The sequence below is a fragment of the Cyprinus carpio genome, chromosome B20 (genome assembly GCF_018340385.1).
Source record: "Cyprinus carpio isolate SPL01 chromosome B20, ASM1834038v1, whole genome shotgun sequence".
Lineage (NCBI taxonomy): Eukaryota > Metazoa > Chordata > Actinopteri > Cypriniformes > Cyprinidae > Cyprinus > Cyprinus carpio.
Window position 1 is genome coordinate 2,080,841 of NC_056616.1, and position 21,757 is coordinate 2,102,597.

General features: G+C 39.0%; 1 protein-coding gene across 1 annotated transcript in view; it reads right to left on the minus strand.

Moving 5' to 3' along the window:
- Positions 1 to 5,039, minus strand: part of LOC109048836 (mitogen-activated protein kinase kinase kinase 5-like) — a 43,989-nt gene extending 38,950 nt beyond the window's left edge. Inside the window, exon 1 of the mRNA XM_042747428.1 lies at positions 4,056 to 5,039. Coding sequence (XP_042603362.1) covers positions 4,056 to 4,452 — 397 coding nt within the window. The 5' untranslated portion in view covers positions 4,453 to 5,039. The remainder of the gene's footprint in view (positions 1 to 4,055) is intronic.
- Positions 5,040 to 21,757: the final 16,718 nt, after the last annotated feature.

The following is a 21,757-nucleotide window of genomic DNA, read 5'->3' on the forward strand; positions in this document are numbered from 1 at the left end:
AATGAAATTTGCTTTTAGAAATGGACCAAGTACCAAGCAATTCAAAGAACAACTCTTTAATTTTTGATAATTACTCTTGCTATAAAATGCCATTAAAGGAATGTGGTTCAAAACTAAATTTATGGCGAACCCTCTTTAACTTGTTGTTGATTACCACAGTCAATCATTTCGACTCATCCCTCACGTTGAAAAAACACACGATGTCTGTGAAGATGCTGAGAGATGTGATCAGCATTCAGCAGAATTTACAGAAAGGCATTAAGAAATTGTAACCTGTCCAAAACTCTCCTGCATCTCTAGGATGACTGCTATGCTGCTGGAAACCACACACCAGTGAACCGTTACTATCTGCTGTTGTTCTTGTAAGATCTTTTCCAAATATGCATCATGGGAAATTCACCCACATTTGGCTCTCAGTGGGTGTTATTTTCCAACCAGCGCTCACATACCATTGGTCATTTAGTCTAAAAATCTATCCACTGGATTGGTTTTGAATATTTCTGATATTTTTATTACAACAGTAAATGGGAAAAAACTACTATGAAATCATAATCATTCGTTTAGATTGAGTAATTACAGCTCTCAGATGTTTTTAGACTGCTGAACAAGGATCTGAACTGAAAACCATTCAGCATGAGTTAGCGGGGCATCATCTAATGTAAAAGGAATGTGCTACAGTACTTACTGAGTGCATCAGAGTACAAGAAATGAGAAGGACACCTGAAACAAAATCTCTCTACAGCTACTAAGCATCTTGATAACACATTTCTAATAACTAGTTTACAGATATACTCCCCTTTGACTGTTTGACAGGTTGTTCCTGTTATGCTACCTTTTATATAGTCCCTATAGTGTTATTAATCCAGCAAATTGTTAAGGCCTACCTATAGCTGACTTTTTTACATTAAACGATAATTAATGTCAAAACAACACAGCTTACCTGTATGTGATTAGAATCAGAATGTTTATTTATTTTCTCCATTAAACTGAAGAAATTATGCTGCTAGAAGTTGCAGTCATTTCAAATGGCGAGCGGTTACCTCACAGGAAACAACTCTTTTCATTGCAACCCATCTCAAGTTTTTTAAACCTAAAGGCCACACGAATGAAACAGCATTCTACGATGACTAGGACAAAACTGTGGCGAAACATACAGAATTCTGTGCAGCGAAATCAAACCACACATCAAAAACCGATCACAAATGATGAAGGGAGAACAGTGCTGTTTGCCAAACTCCAGGTAGTAACAAAAAACTCTCCGAGAGAAAATCTGAGTCTGTCTGTGATACAGAGTCCAAAAGAAACTAGGTCACACAAAATGACAATCACCCAAAGCACAAGAATAAATATTTAAGAGAAAAGGCTCAGAGAAAAGAAATTCTGCTTTTTAGATATGGAAAGTTAAATTCCTAATCTTTAAGGTAATACGTAATAAATCTATATATACATAACAGAACAAGCTGAAGTAAAAGTCCACTGGAGAAAATATAGTCACATAGTGTAGATCAGGGATGGGCAACTGGCGGCCCGCTGGATTATATAAGACTCGGACGATCAATGTTAAAGTGTTCATTTGACATTGCTAAAAATAATATTATTTTATGTACTTGGTGTAATGCAATGTGTTTATGTGGTTTAAGGTTCAAAAAACACATTATTTTCCACATACTGTACATTGTTTCTCCTCTAAGCCCCGCCTTCTGAAACATGTCGTTTTTTTTTACAAAGCTCATCGTTCTGAAAAGTGAGATGTGCTCTGATTGGCCAGCTATCCAGTGCGTTGTGATTGGCCAAATACCTCAGGTGTGTGACGGAAATGTTAACACAAGCCCCTTAACATACTGTGATGCCGTGTCCCGACACGATGAGACAAAACCAATAAAACCCATTACAAGCGAGGCATTTGTTGCATCCAGTGGGGACATAATTACTGATAATAATGACTTATACTGTGTTTTTACGCATTGCGTATCGCATCGCGTAAACATTAAACCATGTCTGCATTTGTGATCTGAGTAACAACACACAACAAGCGCTACTCTACACTGCTCAAAACTCAGGTTTGAATCATCACTGGCATATTCTTTAAATATGTAAACGTACTTACAGGCTGTGAGTCAGAAGCACCAGACTGTCTTTGCCTAGTTGGAATTGCCCCACTTTATAAAAACAGTCTTTGTGCCACAGACGCATTGCAGGCTACTGGTTCAGGAAACAGTCCTCCATAAAATGCCCTGCACACATCTGAATATTTGGGTTGAACTGTTCTGGAACAGTGTTGTAAATACAACTTAACCACTTATTAATACCAAACAAATCATTTTCAATACCAAAAAAAAAAACATCGCCTCCACAAACTCCACAAAAACACACAGCGTCAACAAAACATAACAAAATCACCAACACATAGAATAAAAATTAACACCTCTTCCTTTGCGTGAACATCTGGATGGCATTATGCAAATCTCCCCACATAGTGATGTAGAGATGTGGGGGCGTGTTAGAACAAGCCATTTAAGGGGGGCGTGGTTGACTCTTAAATTCTATAAAGAATATCTTTTTGGATTTGACACTTTAGTCTTTGCAACTTTAAAAATCTTCTTTATGCACCAAGAGCTTGTAACACTCCAAAGAGAAATTAAAAATTGAAATCGCATCATATGACCCCTTTAAAATGGATATGAAAAGTAAGTCACGAAAAGATTGCATTGTTTATGATGTTAATACTGTCTCCAACCAGGAGAGGTCACTAGTTTCCAGCCACTCACCTATTAATTACAGCGCAGTATAAGTGCACTCTAACATATATCTAGCAAATAAAAAAAGAAAAACTGACCATAAAAACAGTATTGTTTACATTGGCTCGTTGGTATCCTTCAATAAAAAGGAAACCATGTAAGACGATGTAAAAGGTGTGTAAACGTAGATTAGTAATCGGTTTCATTCCTGCGGCTCAGTGGTAGAGCATTGTGTTAGCAGCAAAGGTTGTGGGTTCGATTCCCAGGGGAACACGTTAGGTTAAAAAAAAATATATAGAATGCAATGCACTGTAAGTCGCAAAGCGTTTGCTAAATGCATGAATGTAATGTAAATGGAATCTGGCCCCTTGGTATAAAGGAGAAAAAATTCTGGCCCTCGTCACTATCAAAGTTGCCCATCCCTGGTGTAGATGTAGGCACAGTAGTGCCTATATGGCAAAAACTGTCAGCATGTGCAAATACTGATATGGCAAGACACTGCGTGATTGCATACTCATTAAAAGTAACTACTGATTAATGAATGATTAATCTATTTAATAAATTTTTAATCACTTTATTTTACCTCAATACATTCCACTTATTCTACAGTTATGGGTGTTATTTGGTTATTTTAAGGGGTTTCTAACTAGCTGCAAATACCTGCAACATTTGCAAAACGATTAAATCACACTACTTTAAATTCAGCGTTTTGTCACTGAATGCAGTGATCTCATAGATGAGGAGAGTTTTGCAATGCATCATAAAAAACAGAGGTTCAGGACAGGGAATTGTGTTGTTATTTAGTGTTTTGGAATGGAGTAAAACCAAAAGGTTCAGGTTCAGCCCTTCTGGTTTTACTTTCATTAGTTCCGCTTGACTTAGGCAAGGGATTGCACTTTCTAAGGAAATGCATGCAGCTCTGATTATGCTGATAGTGACATATTTAAACATTTGAACAGGACTGTGCCTCTCTGCAGTTAAAAAGTTTATTTTCAAGCTATTGCACAAAACTTCATTTCCATTCAAGTTTAAATGCCAGTCAGTTCTCATGGAAATGAGATTAAAGACACTGCACTCCACCTTGGGTTGTGTGCATGACACCATCACTTCATTCTGAGAACTGTGTTCTTGTAGAAAGGTAAGAAACCAAACATAAGAAACCAGGAAGACCAAACACACCTAAAAGACAGTAAAGACCATGTCTACCGAGCATGTGGGTTGTCAACAAACTGTTCATAGCAATTATGTGCCCATTCAGCGAATTACATTCACATTCATTTGCAGGACATTCCCCAAAACTTCCATCAGTAGACTTACCTGCATTGTAAAAGTGATCAAGAACTGATGTTTCACCAAAGTCCAGCTTCCCAAAGGGGATTATATCTAGTTTAAACCCCACAGTGTCACAAGCATCCTTCAGACACTGTAAAGCCATGTTCTCTGGGCTCAGAGGTTGGCTCGTCTCAGAGTTCCTCACGTAGGACACTTGCACGGCTCGGTTCTTACATTTAACCGTGGTCAACAAGGTCCCACTGTCCGAGGGCAAACTGATCACCCCAATGTGGGCACTCTTATAGCCGCAGGGGTCCTGCCAGAAGATCCCAGCACCAGGATGCACACGGCCACTGGATTCTCCGCTACTGCCTCCCATCATGTCTAGAGGTTGGCAGAGAGAGGGTACGGAAAGAGAAATGGCCTCCAGATCTGAATTCATTTTTTCATCAGTTTGGTAAAGGACCCCAAGCCCAACAGTACAGCTTCTCAACCGGCACACTTCATAGTTGCCATTCCTGGCAGCTGTACTAGTGGCTCCAGACGAGCAAATAAAAGGCGTGATGTCATTAGCACCGACAACCTACGATAAAGGCGATTATGGTTTTATATTTAGATGAAAATGTAAAAATCCGCTTAGCAGCATATAGGTCTGCACGGGGAAAAAATGGCAAGAACTGAAGAACTGCATCGATCAAGGACTGATCACGCACACGCTCGTCACGACGCGAAGAAACGATATCACACTCTCGAAAATGCATCGATGTCCTGAAACACAAGCGTTTCGGAAGAACTTCATTTATACGAGCGCATGTTCTGTCGATCGCTAAACTCCGCGTGCATCGTGTCAAGCCGTTTCACCGCGAGACATCTAACGCGTTTCCCCAGTCCTTGTCGTTCCTGTTTATGTCATTGTGTTTATGTCATTAAATTGCGAAAGCGCACTCGGCTGAAGCGCGTTTGTCTGTTGGACCCTGCCCTGTTCCTATTATTATCTTCAACACAACTCACGCTCAGGGGGTGGAGTAGCACTCCGAACTTACAGGAAGTGAATCCACGAAACCTACTATGGTAAAGGCTTGGGCAATGAATATTAAATACGAATTAAATACGTAAAAGTTGACCACAGCAAAGAAGACCATGAGCCACTCCCAATACCCACACTTGCGGGCGTTATTTATTTATTTATTTTTGGTTAAATTAATTATTTATTGACAACTCACACAACAAATACAAAAAATAAATAATATAATTACAACAGTAACCACTGTAATATGTAATACATTTAAAATAATAATAGTAATAATAATAAAACATTACAATAAATAAACAGATAATGCAGAACTATATACATATTATGGTTTGATGTTCCTTACACCCTTTGAAGCTTTAAGATACTAAAAAAGCTCAAACTGTTGAATATTTGCTACACTTGTGGTCTGTGCACGTGACAGCTTGTCTATTTGATGTGATGTATTTACTGTATTTAGCCCAAGTGTATAAAAGGGCATGAAGACCACAAGTGTGTGCAGACCTTGTGATTAACCAATAGGACAAATCTGTAGTGTTATTTCCAGAGCATTATTTACACGTTAGTTTTCAGTATTATCATTGCACTTTTAAATAAATGTCTAAATGTCTGTAGTAGTTTGTTTCTATGTAACAGAAGACATCATTTATTAATTGTGGTGCTTCTAATTAAATGATAAAAAACAGTTGCGAATATATTACAAAATAAACACTAATATCTGCACCAATACACTGGGCAACACTTTACATTTACTACTATATTATATGTTAATATCTAATTAATTTAACTGATACTGGAAATTTCATAATATCCTGCACTTTCAGGCCACATGAGTATCAGAACATGATGAATGAATCAATGGATACACTTCTCACCTCAAATACTATCCCAAAGTGGTATTAAAGATAGCATGGAATTAGTGTATTATAAACAATGGGTCATGGAGCTTTGGCAGATTTTCAGGCTTGTGAAAATCTTGCACAATTCCTTCTTGTTGCATGCATGTACTTTCCAGTGTCAAAGACCACAAGTGTCTGTATTGGGATAGGCCCAATGGTAAATGTTTGTAGGTGGATAACTACCCAGTTCATAATTATTAATAACATAAAGTTAGATGCTAATTGACGCTCCAGGATAGTTACTTTCCCTGCAAACAAGCCTGCACTGCCCCTTTACAGGCTCACTTAGGGCTAGCCTAAAGCCCGAGACACACTGCACGATTTTCGGCTGACCCAGACGAAAGATTGGCATCGTGAAACAATCATGGCGATTTCTGTGATCATTGCTCCTAATTGGTGGTCCTACAGTATGTCGTACAGTGAGAGAGGTTCAAAGATGGCCGTTGTCACAGTCTTGCGTCCAAAGACTTGCATGATCATCACACAATGTGTTTGCAGTTGCGACCCACGTTTACTAAACAACCAATAAAAATATGACATGAAATCAACGCGACATTGCGCTAAAACATAAAACTGTTTACCTCAAGCTCTTATTCCTTCCTTTTTCGCCGCTTCCACTTTTTTTCAGCACACATAAAAACTACAACTGTCAAAGTGTGATTCATTATGCTCTTTTGTTTACCACTAGCGCATGCTAATGACGTTTTATTCTTCTGTATACGAGTCAATAGGTGTCATCATCGTACAGGCTACATGCATGTCGTACACAAGTTTATTAGATCCGTGTCACACAGTGTGACCAGCAATGATCTTATAGGATTGCTAAAATCGTGCAGTGTGTAGAAGGCTTAAGGGCCCCCAGTGGGATGCCAGTGCAGGGCCTCTGAGATTTTGCTCATTGGCAAAACATTGGCCCCTTGGTGCTGGCTCTGCATGGGCAGCCCACAGTATTAATCTACAACAGGGGTGCCCAACCTCATTGTGATCAAACACAACTGAACCAACTAATTAGGATTTGAAGGAGCATGTGATAATTACAGACAGGTTTGTTTACAGTTTTTTTCAATTGCTAACAAGCGTTTACCAATACTTAAAGTACTTTTTCTAAACTCTTAACACAGCAACACGCCTACATCACACAATCAGCCAAATAGTTTATTTTCTGGCCAAAACCACATTTTGTTAAATAAATACAAACTCTACATTTCAAAATGCTGAATACCTTTTTCTACATATACTAACACTATCAAAACACAGCAAACCCAATTCAAAATTGAGTCATTCGGACAAAACATTAGCACTACTTTTCTATCCAGTAGGAACATATAGTCAATCATAGCACAGTGACTGTCAAAATACTAACAGTTGATGGCTTTACAAAAACTGCATTACTTTCTTGTATATGTTTGACAGTTCTACCTGCATATAGACAATATAAAAATTCATTGTTTTTTGTATTTTAGTTACCTTCAACTGAAACCCATTTTACATTTTTAAGTGTTGAATGTGCTCATTCTTGGCAACATACTGTCTAAAACTGAATGAGTCATTACTTTATAGAATGAACATTAGAAAAAATGGGGTCCTCTATGCAGAAATTCAGTTGGAACCTTGATTGAAGTTGCTCTCCAGTGGATGGGGGCTGGATGTGGATGGTGCCCCATGGTAGCTGATACCAGTGATCAACAAAAAATTATAACATACATGGCCTTTGGTTATTATGCAAGCTTGTTTCCGTTGCAGGATAAAAAAGGTAATTGTGCACTTTTTATCTCACAATTTGGACTTCTGTTCTTGGAATTGTGAGTTTACAGCTTGTAATTCAGACTTTATCAGAAGTGTGAGATAAATTCACAATTGCAAGAAATAAAAGTCAGAACTGTGAGATGAAACAAAGTCACAATTACCCTTTACCCTTTATATTGCATGGCAGAAATAAGCTTTCATAGGTTCCACATGTGAAAGAGGGAAAAACAAACAAACAAACAAAGTCCTGCACAGTACTGCACACATTCTTACCCCCTCCCTTACCTATCTTCTTCTGATCTAACTATTCCTCTCCCTCTCCCAGACATTATTTTTTCTCTCTCTGATTCTTTGTGTTGTTCTGGATTCACAAAACCAATTCAAAGAAAATTACATTTTTTACTCTATGTTGATGTAATTGAAACAGCATCAACATCTGACTATTCCTCCAACTGAGACTGGAATCAGCTATTTCTAAATATTTTAGTGATCTGTTACTTAAAAATGCTTATCGGTTGTTACAATATTTTATATAGAGATATTTTTTCAATACTTTTGAGCTGCAGTTGTTGCAGAAGTAGAAGCTTTATATTTAAAGTTTGGAACATTAGGTCTTCATTTCTGTCATGCTGTGTTTAAGCATTTGTAAAAAAAAAGATAAGAAAGATCTATGATTTTGGTATGGGGTAAGCTTACGTGAAAAGAAAATTTAAGCGTTTTAGAAACGTGATAATTTACTGAATATTGTGTGAAAACAACATGAATTGTGTTAAAGGTATGGTCACAACAGATTGATGTTGTGCTAATTGTGTATAGTGTTTTGAAAATGTGACTACAGATTGGACAAAATGATGTTAGCAATTGAAAAAAACTGTAATTAGGGCTGTAACTGAACTTTGCAGGAAGGTAGATCTCCAGGAACAGGATGCACCCCTGATCTATAACAATACATCTGTTTCACTTGAATTACTTTTCAGCTACTATAACTTAAATCTTTGGGAAAAACAGTTATTATACATCTGAAATGAATGCAGACACCACATAACTAATGTCTATATTGTCAGAAATTTACAGTAGTCAAAGGGTTTTCAAATCAATGGATTTATTAAATACAGAATAGAAAACATCCAAGTCAGGGTAATACAAAAAATGTAAATACAAAAAGATAAAGGGCCAGGAAGGCAAACAAAGCAATGTAAGATTGTAGGATTTTGTCATGTGAAAGTTGATGCGTGCGAAAGTCTCATCTGAAGTACATCAATGTCCAAATACTGTCCATAGCTGAAGATGACTGATAGCAAATGAATAATCCTACCTCTTGTAATGAAAACACACCACAGCTTTCAAACACCAGACTCTTTCTAACCAGGAACAGTCAAAAATAGTCCAGACTATAGTCTCACCTTAAAAAGAACTTTAAATCCATATTCAAACTGGACTAAGATGTGTTAACCTCACCAATAAAGAGTCCTTCTAAAATGCATACAAATAAACTGCATACATATAAACTCTTAAACTCTTAGCTTCAATCCAAACATAAGCCATACATACATGTACCATCTCTGCAAAAAACATCAGCAATGTACACTTTTAAACAGAAAAAAATAACAACTCCTTTAGACTGGGCTTGAAATGACACGTTTCAAAACCTTGGTCCCGTTCTTCGTACGTCGCTAACTCAGTTAGCTGGATTTGATTGTTGATGATTTGGCATAATCTTGGATTGTTTGGTTCTTCGAAGCTCATCCCGGAGTTGCTGTCATAGCAACAGGTCCGTAAGCTTAAAGAGCAGGACATATGGGTTTTTGAAAAATATCTCTTTTGCAGTTTATAATGTACCTATCCTTAAATGAAAACAATATGCAAAGTTGTTAATCAAAAAAGTGCATTCGTACCATTATTATGTAATCTAAGGATTATATAATATATTTCATTTCCCGGATCCAATACTCATGAGAGCAGATAAACTATCAGATGCTACTACTACATTATTTTTATTTCTTCGGTCTATCCACTGTAAACCTAATAATATTGATAACAATTCTACTGTATACACTGATAAGTCATCTGTTGCTCTCTTTTTAATATTTTCCTTGCATTGTGGGACGTATACTGCAGCACAGGTGCGACCATTTTTAGGGTTCTTTGAACCGTCTGTAAATAAATTTATTTTATTGGTGAAATGCAGCTGCATATAGTTTTTAACTATACACCAGATAGGCATAAGTTTCAATTTTCTTTTTATTTCTTCCTGTAATTGCGAGTCAATTACTGGCATTACAAACTTCCAAGGGTGAACTCCAGAGTAAGGAACAGTTGGACAGTATTGTATAGTATGTAAAGATGCCTTCCTTGCTTTTGCACTTCCTATCCATCCAAAACTGCTAAAATGTGATTTATCATGTTCCCAACATTCTTGTACTAATGCCTTTGTAGGGTGTAACTCACTATTCCCTTGAATGTTACCCAATATGCAAGCATAAGTTTAAGTCTTCTAATACTTAGAGGCATCTCCCCAATTTCTACTTGTAAAGCCGTTACTGGAGATGATTTAAATGCTCCACCCCATATTCTTATTGCTTGAGCTTGCTCTATGTCTAATTTCTTTAAGGTTGTTTCTGATTCTGACATATAAGCTATACACCCATAGTCAAATGTTGACCTCATAAGAGCCCAGTATATATTTCTCAATGAAGACCTAGTCGCTTCCCAATCTAGTCCAGACAAACAATGCAAGACATTATTAATTTTCTTACATTTTCAATATGCTCTTTCCATGTCAGCTTTTGCTAACTCTCTCTACCACATGGCTTTACTTAAGGAGACCTAAAACACCCTAGCATCCCTAGTGGTAAGGAAGAAAACTGGCCACAAAATTCTTATTCACAGGCTCATGTCTGACCCACACTGGGCCATCATTGGATTAATGTAGGCAGTTAATCCAGCCTTTGAGCCTGTGGTGAGCCCAAAGCTGTGGGCTTCACCCGGACAAGCCCGCACTGGGCCTGTTTAAGTTTGGTGTGGGCTGGCCCTGACCCACTGTGCCTGCAAAAAACAAACATGGGTCCCGCAAGGACATGTTAGGGAAACAATGTAAAACAACTATTGCTTTAAAGTATTTGGACTAATTGTCTTAAATAGGAGTCAAATGTCTGATTTAAAAGTGCGTTGTTTACATGAAACGGAAGCAAGCGCATGCGCTTACTGAAATGGACCTGGGAACATTTTAGCCATGTTGCTGTCTATGCAGGGTCAGAGAGCTCTCAGATTTAATTAAAAGTATCTTAATTTGTTTAATGATGATTAACAAAGTTCTTACAGGTTTGGAACAAAATGAGGGTGAGTAATTAATGACTGAATTTACATTTTTGGGTGAACTAACCCTTTATGATAGAAACTCATATGTGCAAAATGTCTGCATGGCTCAAATTCAGCTCTGGGGCAACAGAGATGGGCCACATGAGATGTGTCTGTTTAGCAGTTTATGTTCATTACATGACATCAAATTAAACCAGTCAATATTGTCAAATCTAATCCGAAAAGGGCAAGTATTATATTAGTATTTTAAGAAGCCACTGTGGAAGTCCGGACTATAGGTGCTGGATAAAGCAAACCAGTGTCTCGCTAGCAAAGTTTTGATGAATGATGATTGCAATTGTAGCATGCCCACTGTCCAGCTGGCAGTACTGCAACTAGTGAAATCGATGCCAGAGAAATAATGAGACGGTCAAAGTTGCATTGTTTTTCAAAGTTGAGCCACTCTAGTAATGACTTTATTACAGTCATTTAATCACAAAGTTTTGTAACTTCATGAATATCTCTATTCAGCGATAATAATTCTTGTGATCCAGCAAAATCAATAAATAGTGTTTTCTGCATAACCAAACCCTTTCTTTATGCTTTAATTTTTTTTATACAGTACATTCTTAAAACATATTACTAGAATTAATTCAATACATAGTCCACGTAAAATGACATAACCATAACAGACTTCATAAGAACTAAGCATTTGACCAAACATTCATGTAAGCATTAAACATATTAAGCAAGGTACTATTCATCTGAACTGAATACTTGAGCTAGCTCACTGAAAAAAAAAAAAAAAAAAACCTTAAATTTGATGAGTATAACAAACATTTTTAAACCAATACTGTAACCATACAAAACTATATCATTAGTATACCACTTGATCCCGCATGTAAACAGCATTTTTCATTGCTTTAGTCGATCTGCTCTAATCCACTGGGGGCTTGGTTTTGGGCTGGGCCTTCATGATTTTAGGGCTCCACACGAAGCCAGAGCTTTCCCTATCCTATCTTTTTTTTTTTGCCTTGTTCTTCTGTAAACACAGTGTCATCTCGAGAAGTATCTCGCTACACATGAAACCACTGAAACTGACTCAAACAATGTAGTTGGATAACCAATCGGATCTGTCTTTCCCGCGCAATATTTAAATAAGTCTGCAGAGAATGGCAACCTGAAGTGGTGGGTTTTCTTTTGAAAATAATTTTCAGTCATGGGACATATTACAAATCAAAGATAAGTGTAGGAGTCTCATTAGCACTCCACACGGGTCTTTTTTTCTGACAGTTTGCGAGAGAGGGGGCGGTGTTTTGCTTGATGTCGACCTGTGAATGCAGACAATGTAACGGTGACACCCAAAAAATAGGAATTTTAACTTAAAGATTAATTCCTTACAATATTACATTACTAATTCGGACGCCAGGTAGAATTCATTTGGATTAATTTCCAACTTCCAACCAGGATAACTGAAACCACCAATTACACACAAAAAATGTCAACACAAAGTAAAAGAATCATGCAAAGGTGTAGCTGTTAAATTGTAATTAATATATTGTTCAATTATTACAATAACAGTTCAGTTTTCACAATGAATCAAACCGTTCACACTTCAACAGAAAAAAAGTTAGTTTCCAACAACAGCAAAAAAAACCTTCAAGGAAACGTAGCAGTATTGCATTCCCAGTTTCAATAATCACAGTATTCAAAAATCACAAGTTCAAAATCATCAGTTCTCAGTTCTCAAAAAAAATCAAAACACCACCAACAAAACTTTAAGTATGTGTAAATGTATGTTTGCTTGATGTTCATGTGTGGAATGTGTGTGTGTGTGTGTGTGTGTGTGTGTGTGTGTGTGTGTGTGTGTGTGTGTGTGTGTGTTCGTTCAAAGGCTGCCAGATGGTTGCGTAGGGAAACTTGTAGGAAGTCTCAGAGGAGGACGTGGGTTTAGAGAGTACTTGAGTCATCGTCACTTCTGGAATCAGCATGTGGAAAGAGGAGAGCTGAAAGTGCACCGGATACTCCGTCTTTGTACAGTGAACAAGGAACACACCTTGGATCAGGAAACCCGCATGAGATCCGGCAACATGCTGCAGGTGGCATCGGCCTCTGAGAAGCGAGTCAGACCAAGCCCAGCTGACAATCCCTGTATCCGTACCAGGAACAGGCAATGCTCCATTCAATGACCAGGCCACGCTCTGTAATTTGTATCAGAAAGAATCTGAAGTGTGCAAGTAATTCATTTGTTTGATTGTCATTAAACTTCTCGTGCATCTGATTCAACAATGTGATCAGAAGTGCGTTTACACTTGTCTTTTCAATGTGTATGTGGACAACATCTGGATACAGGTTGCATGTTAATGCCAAGTGTAAGCGCAGCCTTTGATTAGTTAGTTCACCTGTGTTTTGTTAATTTTCCTCATCTGTCAGTCCCTCGTTTACAACCCTACTTTAGTTCTAGCCTGTTCAGTTCTGCTTTGTCTGGTATTAGAAAACCGGACCTGAAAAAAATTTACCCAAGTCTTCCGTCATCATCTGCCTGTCCTGTTACAGCCATGGAGGCCATTTATGAACTCCCTGTCTGTCCTGAACTGTCAGCCTGTCTTGAAATACCTGTCTGTCCCGTCATGACCATTGAAGTTGTGCTTGAACTTTCAGTCTGCCCTGAACTAAAAATGTTCCTACTTTGCAAACAGCTTTTAATGTAAAATTACAAAAACTGTGTTTGTATATAAAGTAAAAAGAGAAAAAATTATGACCTTGCATAATGATCTAAAGAAATAAAAAAAATAGATATTTAATGAATACCTGGAATAATAAATGATTAAAATTCATTCAGCAAAGAATCACTCAGCCATGACTAAAATAATATAGGAAATGAATACTTGGAATACTGAAGGATGAAGTTAAATTCTTGCAAAGATAAAGAAAATAAAAACTATGCATGAAAAGGGTTAAATAACGTTAGTTAGCAATAACTGATACACGTCAATGTTGAGTGAGCTTGCCTTGCTAAGTGTTCCAATCCAGATAAACTTTATTCCAAATTAGGAATTAATGTTTGAACAAATAGGTTAACACTAGTGTCACGGATTTGTAATTTGATCAAGCTTACCTTGAATCTGTGGATAGCAGATGTCCAGTGAGTTGCAAATAGCTGGAATGTGACAAAACTCATTCAGCCAATCAGCTGCGAGTTTGGCTTGTCAATTTGGCTCTTTCCTCTTGGTAGGAATTGATTGGCTCCTTTGCCCCATCTGTTCAAAGTTTTCGGATTTGCATTAGGACCTGTTCAGATTTAGTTAGGAGGTGTTCACACCAGGGGGTCAGGTGAACTGTGTAGTTGGCAGGATTCAAACCAACGCGGGGAGACCCCAGTGAGTTTCTAGTCCATCGCCTTAACCACTCTAGAATCACTCTTTCATGTTTTGTGTTTTATTGTACGTACCTCCACGTTATCCGAAAACATCAAACTGACTTAAAATGTGTTCTGTGTTTAAAGAATATCAAATTCGCCTTAACCTTGTGTTGTATCTTAAAATGTTATGTTATGTTAACATGCTGCCACTAGGTGTCACTAATAACCTGGTGGTGAAAGAAGAGAGAAATAAAAGAGAAAGAAGTGTTGAGGTTGCTGCACGCTTGTCACTGCTGCGTTTTCTTTATTAGTACTAATGGAAAATACAACATTTTGGCGACGAAGATGGCAGCACTCAGTTTACCTTCGCCTCCTATGTTTTTGCAATGACCGGGTCAGCCCTCGGTACCGTTTCATACCTGGAAGAAGATGTTTGAAAACTATCAGGTCGCCATCGATGCTACAGGAGATCAGTGGCCTGAGGAGAGGAAATGTGCCGTTTTATTACAGTGCCTTTGAGCCGAGGGGTTGAAAGTTTTCTACACGCTGCCTAATACAGGTCAGACTGTTACTGATGCCTTTAAAGCTTTAGAAGAACATTTCACGACGGCTACGAATGTCGTCGTTGAACGACACAAATTCAGACAACATCTCTTGCTACAGCCGCAGCTAACACTGATGGACGTGATGCTGTTGGCTGGCCAACTAATCTGCCCTGCTACTAAAGTCAAATGTAATAATTGTGCAAAAGTAGGACATTTCACAAGGGTTTGCCGCTCTGAAAAAAAGGTGCAATCACTTGATGCTCCTGAGAGTGAGGTCCCTGAAATTGTGCATGTACTTGAAGTGGAAGGGAAATCGCTGCGTGACAAAATAAAATGCACTGTAACCACTGGAACTGAGAAAATGAGCCCTATGCTGATTGAGCTCACTGTGGACACAGGTTCTGCAGTTTCTTTCCTTCCTTATCACCGTTATAAGCAGCATTTCAGTTCATTGCCTTTACTACCTCCACAGATAAAACTAGTGACTTACTCGAAAGCAGCACTGCCTGTACTCGGATGCTTATCTGCGCATGTATACTATGGGGATGCAGTGGCCAGTACTAGCATCTATGTTGTGGAGAAAGGCACCCCTATACTGGGCATGGACTTAGTAGCTGGCTTTAACATTTACATTTCTGAAAATGAATTGATCTCACCCTGATCTCCTACAATTGTAAAACAAGTGATGGCTGCAACAGAGGGCATCGGCTGCGCTAAAGGCTTTATACATCAGGTGAAAATAAGAGAGTCAGTACAGCCTGTACAGCAAAAATTGCACAGACAGTGAAACATGCAATTTCCAAAGAACTTTGCCACTTACAAGCTGAAGGTATCATTGAGCGGGTGAATGCCACCCCGTGTGTGTACCCTATTGTGGTGGCGACAAAGAAAAATGGGGAAATTTGCTTATGTGTGGATTTGCAGGAGCCGAACAGAGCAGTAATAATCGATAGCCATCCACTTCCACACATGGAGGACTTATTCACTGAGTTAAAGGGAGCCACAATGTTCTCAAGCATCGATGTGAACAATGCATACCTCCAAGTGATGCTTCACGAGGACAGCCAAGATCTGACGGCTTTCATCACCCATGATGGGTTGTTTCGATTTCGTCGGGTATCTTATGGCTTGGCTTCGGCGCCTGCGGCTTTTCAAAAAATGATGGTTACAATACTGAAAGGCCTTCATGGAGTCCAGATCTATCTAGATGATGTGATTGTGTATGGACGCACTGCAGCCGAACATGATCGCAATCTGCAGCTGTTTTAACAACACTACAGCACGCAGGTCTCACACTGAATCGTACAAAATGCAAGTTCAGCTGCACAAGCCTTCCTTACTTGGGACACACTATCACTGCTCAAGGCCTATTACCCAATGACTGCCATATTCAGGCTTGCAGATCTTGCAAGCACCAGCTCCCATGGATGCAGCAAAATTACGTTCATTCTTAGGACTGTCATCCTGGTACTCACAGTTCGTGCTGAACTACTCTTCAGAGGTGAAGCCTATGAGGGCATGCTTAAGGAATGTGGGTGTTTTCAGCTGAACTGAGAGCGCACAGAAAAGCTTTGAGAAATTGAAGGAGCTTATTGTGAACAGCCCAGCTCTAGCAATCTTTGACCCAGCACTGCAAACACTGATAACCTGTGATGCCTCTGATTATGGATTAGGGGCTGTTTTAACTCAGATTCACGCCAACGGTTCTGAGCGTACTGTTGCATTTGCCTCTCGCTCAGCTGCAGAGCAAAAGTATTCCATTGTGGAGAAAGAGGCCCTAGCCTGCGTTTGGGCTGTGGAACTGTGGCAAACATTTTTGTGTTCATCACTTGCTGACAACTAAAGGTATGGGCCGTGCTGGGATGCGCATCACAAGATGGTCCACCCGTCTGCTCTGCTTTAACTATGAAGTATCCTACAAGCCAGGATCCAAAAATGTCACAGCAGACTTCTTCTCACGCCTACCCTTGCCCGCCTGTGATGATACTGACTCTGCCATTGAACCCAACATGGTGGCATTTCTCAAAGCTGAACCCCGTGCTCTTTCATTGGAGGAGTTCTCAAAAGAATGCGCTGCTTGCCCTGAACTGTCAACATCGCGACAGCAACTACTTACCGGCTGGCCTAAAAACAAGAAAATCCTTTCTCCTGAGCTGGCACCATACTTTCATATCAGGGATGAACTGGCAGCTCAAGACAGCTTGGTCTTTAGAGGTTCATACCACTTGGTGGTGCCCGTATCTCTGCTTGGGGCTCTAATTAACTTAGCTCATCGGGGTCAACAGGGTATCGTCAGGACCAAACAGCGTCTTTGGGACTTGTATTGGTGGCCTGGCATGGATCACTCAGCCCAGTCTGCCATCACTTTGTGTCAGCTTTGCCAAGCCCACAACAAAAGTGCCAAAACACATACGCCTCCCCTCCAGCCCGTACCACTTCCGGCTGCACCCTGGCAAAAGGTGGGACTGGACATTGTTGGACCATTTGAGTTAGGGACCTGGGATTGCAGGTATGCACTTACGTTAGTTGACTATTACAGTAAGTGGCCAGAAATAGCCTTCACCAGTAATGTCTCTACTGATACCATTACAGACTTTCTTGCCACAACGTTCAGCCAGTTTGGTAACCCGGTGGAAATTGTGGCGGATAATGGTGTGCAATTTACATCTCTTGCCTTTGCTGTATTCCTCACAAGCAGAAATATCAAGCATGTATGTACTGTACCTCCCTGTACTTTCCACAAGCTAATGGCATTGTGGAACACATGAACCGTGTCCCAAAGGATTGTCTTCAAACAGCAAGCTTGGAAGGGAAGCCCTGAAAAACTTCGGTGAGGGACTTCTTGCTGCACTACCGTACCACACCGCATGCCACCACAGGGGTTACTCCCAGTGAACTCTTGCTGGGACGCCAACTTAGAACGAACTTACACATTCTACCCACCAGGCTCTCTGTTTGTACTGATGCTACAGTGCAAGCTCGTGTTCATGCTCGACAGTCTCAAGTCAAAACCTACACTGACATCAAACGTGCTGCGAAACCATCTGCTTTACGACCAGGAGACAAAGTGCGTGTGAGGATACCTACTCATGTGAGAAAAAGCAGGTTGAAATTCAGTTCACCGTCTACAGTGTTGGGACAAAAAGGCCAGGACACATATATCCTGGATGATGGGAAAGTGTGGAACGCAGTACACCTGTCACCTTGTCCTGGACAAAGCCATTCGGATGAACTTTGCACATTCATCACGAAAGTAGGGCTACAACAGTACTGTAAAGTTGTTTAATTTTCAGTTGTTATATGTTGATGTTGAATAATGGTTCTACATTGTTCTGCTGCTTTTGTGACAGAAAGTGTTGTGTTCAGTTATGTTGGAGTTTGTACGTGTTGCTGGATATGAAGAAATATGCATTTCTTATGTATCTTTCTCTGGAATAGGAGATTTTAATGTCCTTTCCACATTATAACCTTGGTGAATTAGGTATGATTAAGCAGTTGTTCTTTGGCTATATTCTTGTTTAGAATGTGATTAAGCCATGTTAAGTATATCTTCCACTGAGTAATATTCTTTAAAAAAAAAAGTGGGGAAAATGTTGTATCTTAAAATGTTATGTTATGTTAACATGCTGCCACTAGGTGTCACTAATAACCTGGAGGTGAAAGAAGGGAGAACTAAAAGAGAAAGAAGTGTTGAGGTTGCTGCAGCTTGTCACTGCTGCGTTTTCTTTATTAGTACCAATGTAAAATACAACACATTGATAAACTATTCATCCATGCACTTCCGCTCTTTTTTTTGTTTGTTTTTTTTTTTTTGACTGTAATCAGGTGGTTTCGCATGTGACTATGTTTTGTTCAATGGCTGTTTTGCCCTGTTCAGACCTGCTAGATGTTGTTAGGACTTAGACCACTGGATGTTAGGAATGTTAGGACTTGTGTTAGGAGTTAGTTTGAAAGTGTTAAGACTTATTTAAAAATGTGTTAGGAATTGTAACAAATCGTTAGGAATGGTTAGAACGGCCACAACTACAGTAACCTTGGGGCCCAAACGAGGCGAAAGCAGGCTGCTACATCTCATCCTGTGGAGCAGGGTGTCTTAGTGCTGACCCTGGGGTCCCAAAGCACTGCACGTTTCCTAGGTCTGTCTTATCCAACTCACTCAGTTCACTTCATGAGCATTCTTTCCTAACGAGCTGACCATCAGACTCAGAGGCCGGATTCACAAAAATCTTCTTTAGAAATTAGTTGAGTAATTTCTTAAGATAAATTCCACAAACTCCGTAAGTGCAGTTCTTTAAAAATTCAAAACTTTTAAAGTTTAAAAACTTTATCTGACTCAATACATGACTGAAGACACACTCATAAACTCACACTTAAAGGACTGTCTGCTTGCACTTCCTGCAGATTACCCTAATAATTATGATTATTAAAAAACAACTTTTAAAAATCCACCATTTGACTGGTGCTCGGCTTTGTGTTTTTAATGCACTGTGTTTTTGAAAAGTTACTTTTAAAAAGCCTGTCTCAATCTGCAGTGATCACTTTCATTTATTTTTGTGTTGTGTTTTTGCGCTCTCTTCCTAGTGAATGCTTCCAGTTTGTGTCCGTGCTGCTACAGTAATACTTTTTATTATATTCGGCTGGTGTTGTTATTATTCTTAAATATAACAACTAATGGGAAATAACCCATTAAATTAATTTAATCATTCTTACTATTTGGGATTTAAGACAAATCTGGGGCTATCCTATCTTGAAGTTATTTAGTAAGTTTTTAAAGAAGAGTCTTTTTAAAGAGCAGGTCATATGCTATTTTAAAATGTCCTAATATTGTGTTGGAGTGCCCTACAACAGGTTTAAATGCATCTAAGGTCAGAAAACATTGTAATTTTCTCAGAATATACATTTAATATTAGAGTCATTTGCCAATGATTAGGAAACGATTAAGCCATTAAGCCAGTGCTACCATTGACAAAGAACCTTTACATAAAACAATATAGTTCTCCAATCCGTTCTTATAATAATGCCATAAAACACAAAAACACTTATGCAAGCGAATCGTGCCCACAGCTAAAGTTTAGCTGCTAAACTGTGAACACTTGGTGGATACATTAGCCGAGTGCTAAACCAAAATATGTCTACTGTAATGTTTGAATAACGACAGACAAAAGAAGCACCATCCTAACTCTCAATCATAACTCATAACAGTATCAAAGGCGGAGCAGCCTAACACTCGCTTGTCTCTCCCGCATTAACCCGATGCAGCAAAATAAACAGCAATTTCACAATGATTATAAAGTCTGTGTGCTACACTACATTCCTTAATTATTAAACGAAGTAATTAGAACAACATCAGTATACAAAATCGACACATTCTTAGGAAATAGTAGGTTCACAGTGAATTATCAGAACTACTTCAGTAAGACAGTAATATCGTGCTTTACCTGGAAACCTAAAGCTGCTCTAGGTATACATCACATATTAGCACAAAAACTTTTTTTGATCACTCAATTGAAAACGTACACATAACGTATCAATCGTACTTACAGTTTGTGGTTCGGAGATCTTGTTAGTCCAAATTAAGAAGATTAGAAGCCAACGAAGATAAAAGCCAATATTAGAGAAGCAGTCTTTGATAAAATGACAAGCACACAACAAAAGGTTCTAATTGTATTTCTGTGGTATCCTTGAACACTGCGTCTTCTCAACATGATGTAAACGCACTAATAGCAAAAGTGTTTGTGGGCAGGTCAGACTCTGATTGTATTTCGCGGGCAGGCGGGGATTATGCAAATGTGTTACCCAGTGACGTACACCGGTAACAGACAAAAGAGTCGAACATATAATGACTCGTTAAGGCGATTCAGAACCGACTCTCTTTTGAGAGACAATATCTTTATTTATCATGCACTTTTTTGATTAACAACTTTGCAGATTGTTTTCATTTAAGGATAGCTACGTTATAAACTGCAAAAGAGATATTTTTCAAAAACCCATATGACCTGCTCTTTAACAATTTGAGTTCTTCTTAAGTTTCCTTAAGAACAATCTTAAGGGAACAGATAAGAACATTCTTAAGAAGATTTTTTTTTTCGAATACAAAATATTCTTAATTTTTTCATCACGTTAAAAAATAAGAAGAAAATGGCAGTAAAGAAAACTTTTTTTCTTAAGAATGTTTCATGAATCCGACCCCAGGTGTGCCAAACAAGGGAGATGCACAAAAACGCCCCACAGTCCCACAGAGCAGGACCGAACACCGCTCTAACAGACAGTCAGTGACAGAGCTGGACCGGTGTGACAGTAAGCTGATGCCATTAACAACACAACAGAGCAGGACCAAACACTGCTCTAGCACAGCGATTCTCAATTCTAGTCATCGCAGACCCCTGCTCTGCACATTTTGTATGTTTCTCTTATCACTTCAGATGTTTGTTCTATTCGAACGTAAGTGCCCTGCGAAGTGGACATCACAGGATATTCCGTCATGAATCTAGGTCGAAACAAACGTATATGCTACGTTCAAAGTGCATTGACGTGTGCGAGACGTGAATTAAAACTGTATTTTTTTTTTTTACAGAGGTATATGATGTCACACTTGCCTGTGTGTGAAGACATTGTACAGCGCAAATCTGTGAATGAATGTTCCGAAGTGATGTAAACTTCAACAGATTTCCCTTACTCAAGGAGTAGGGAGCAATGAACACTGTGTAGGGACCATGTCAATGGGAACACAGTTCATGCACAGAGCTAACTTCTAACGAGCTGATTATCTGAATCAGGTGTGTTAACAAAGAGAGACATGCAACATATGCAGATCTGGGTGGAGCGAGGACTGGAATTGAGAACCGCTGCTCTAGCAGAAAGTCAGGGGC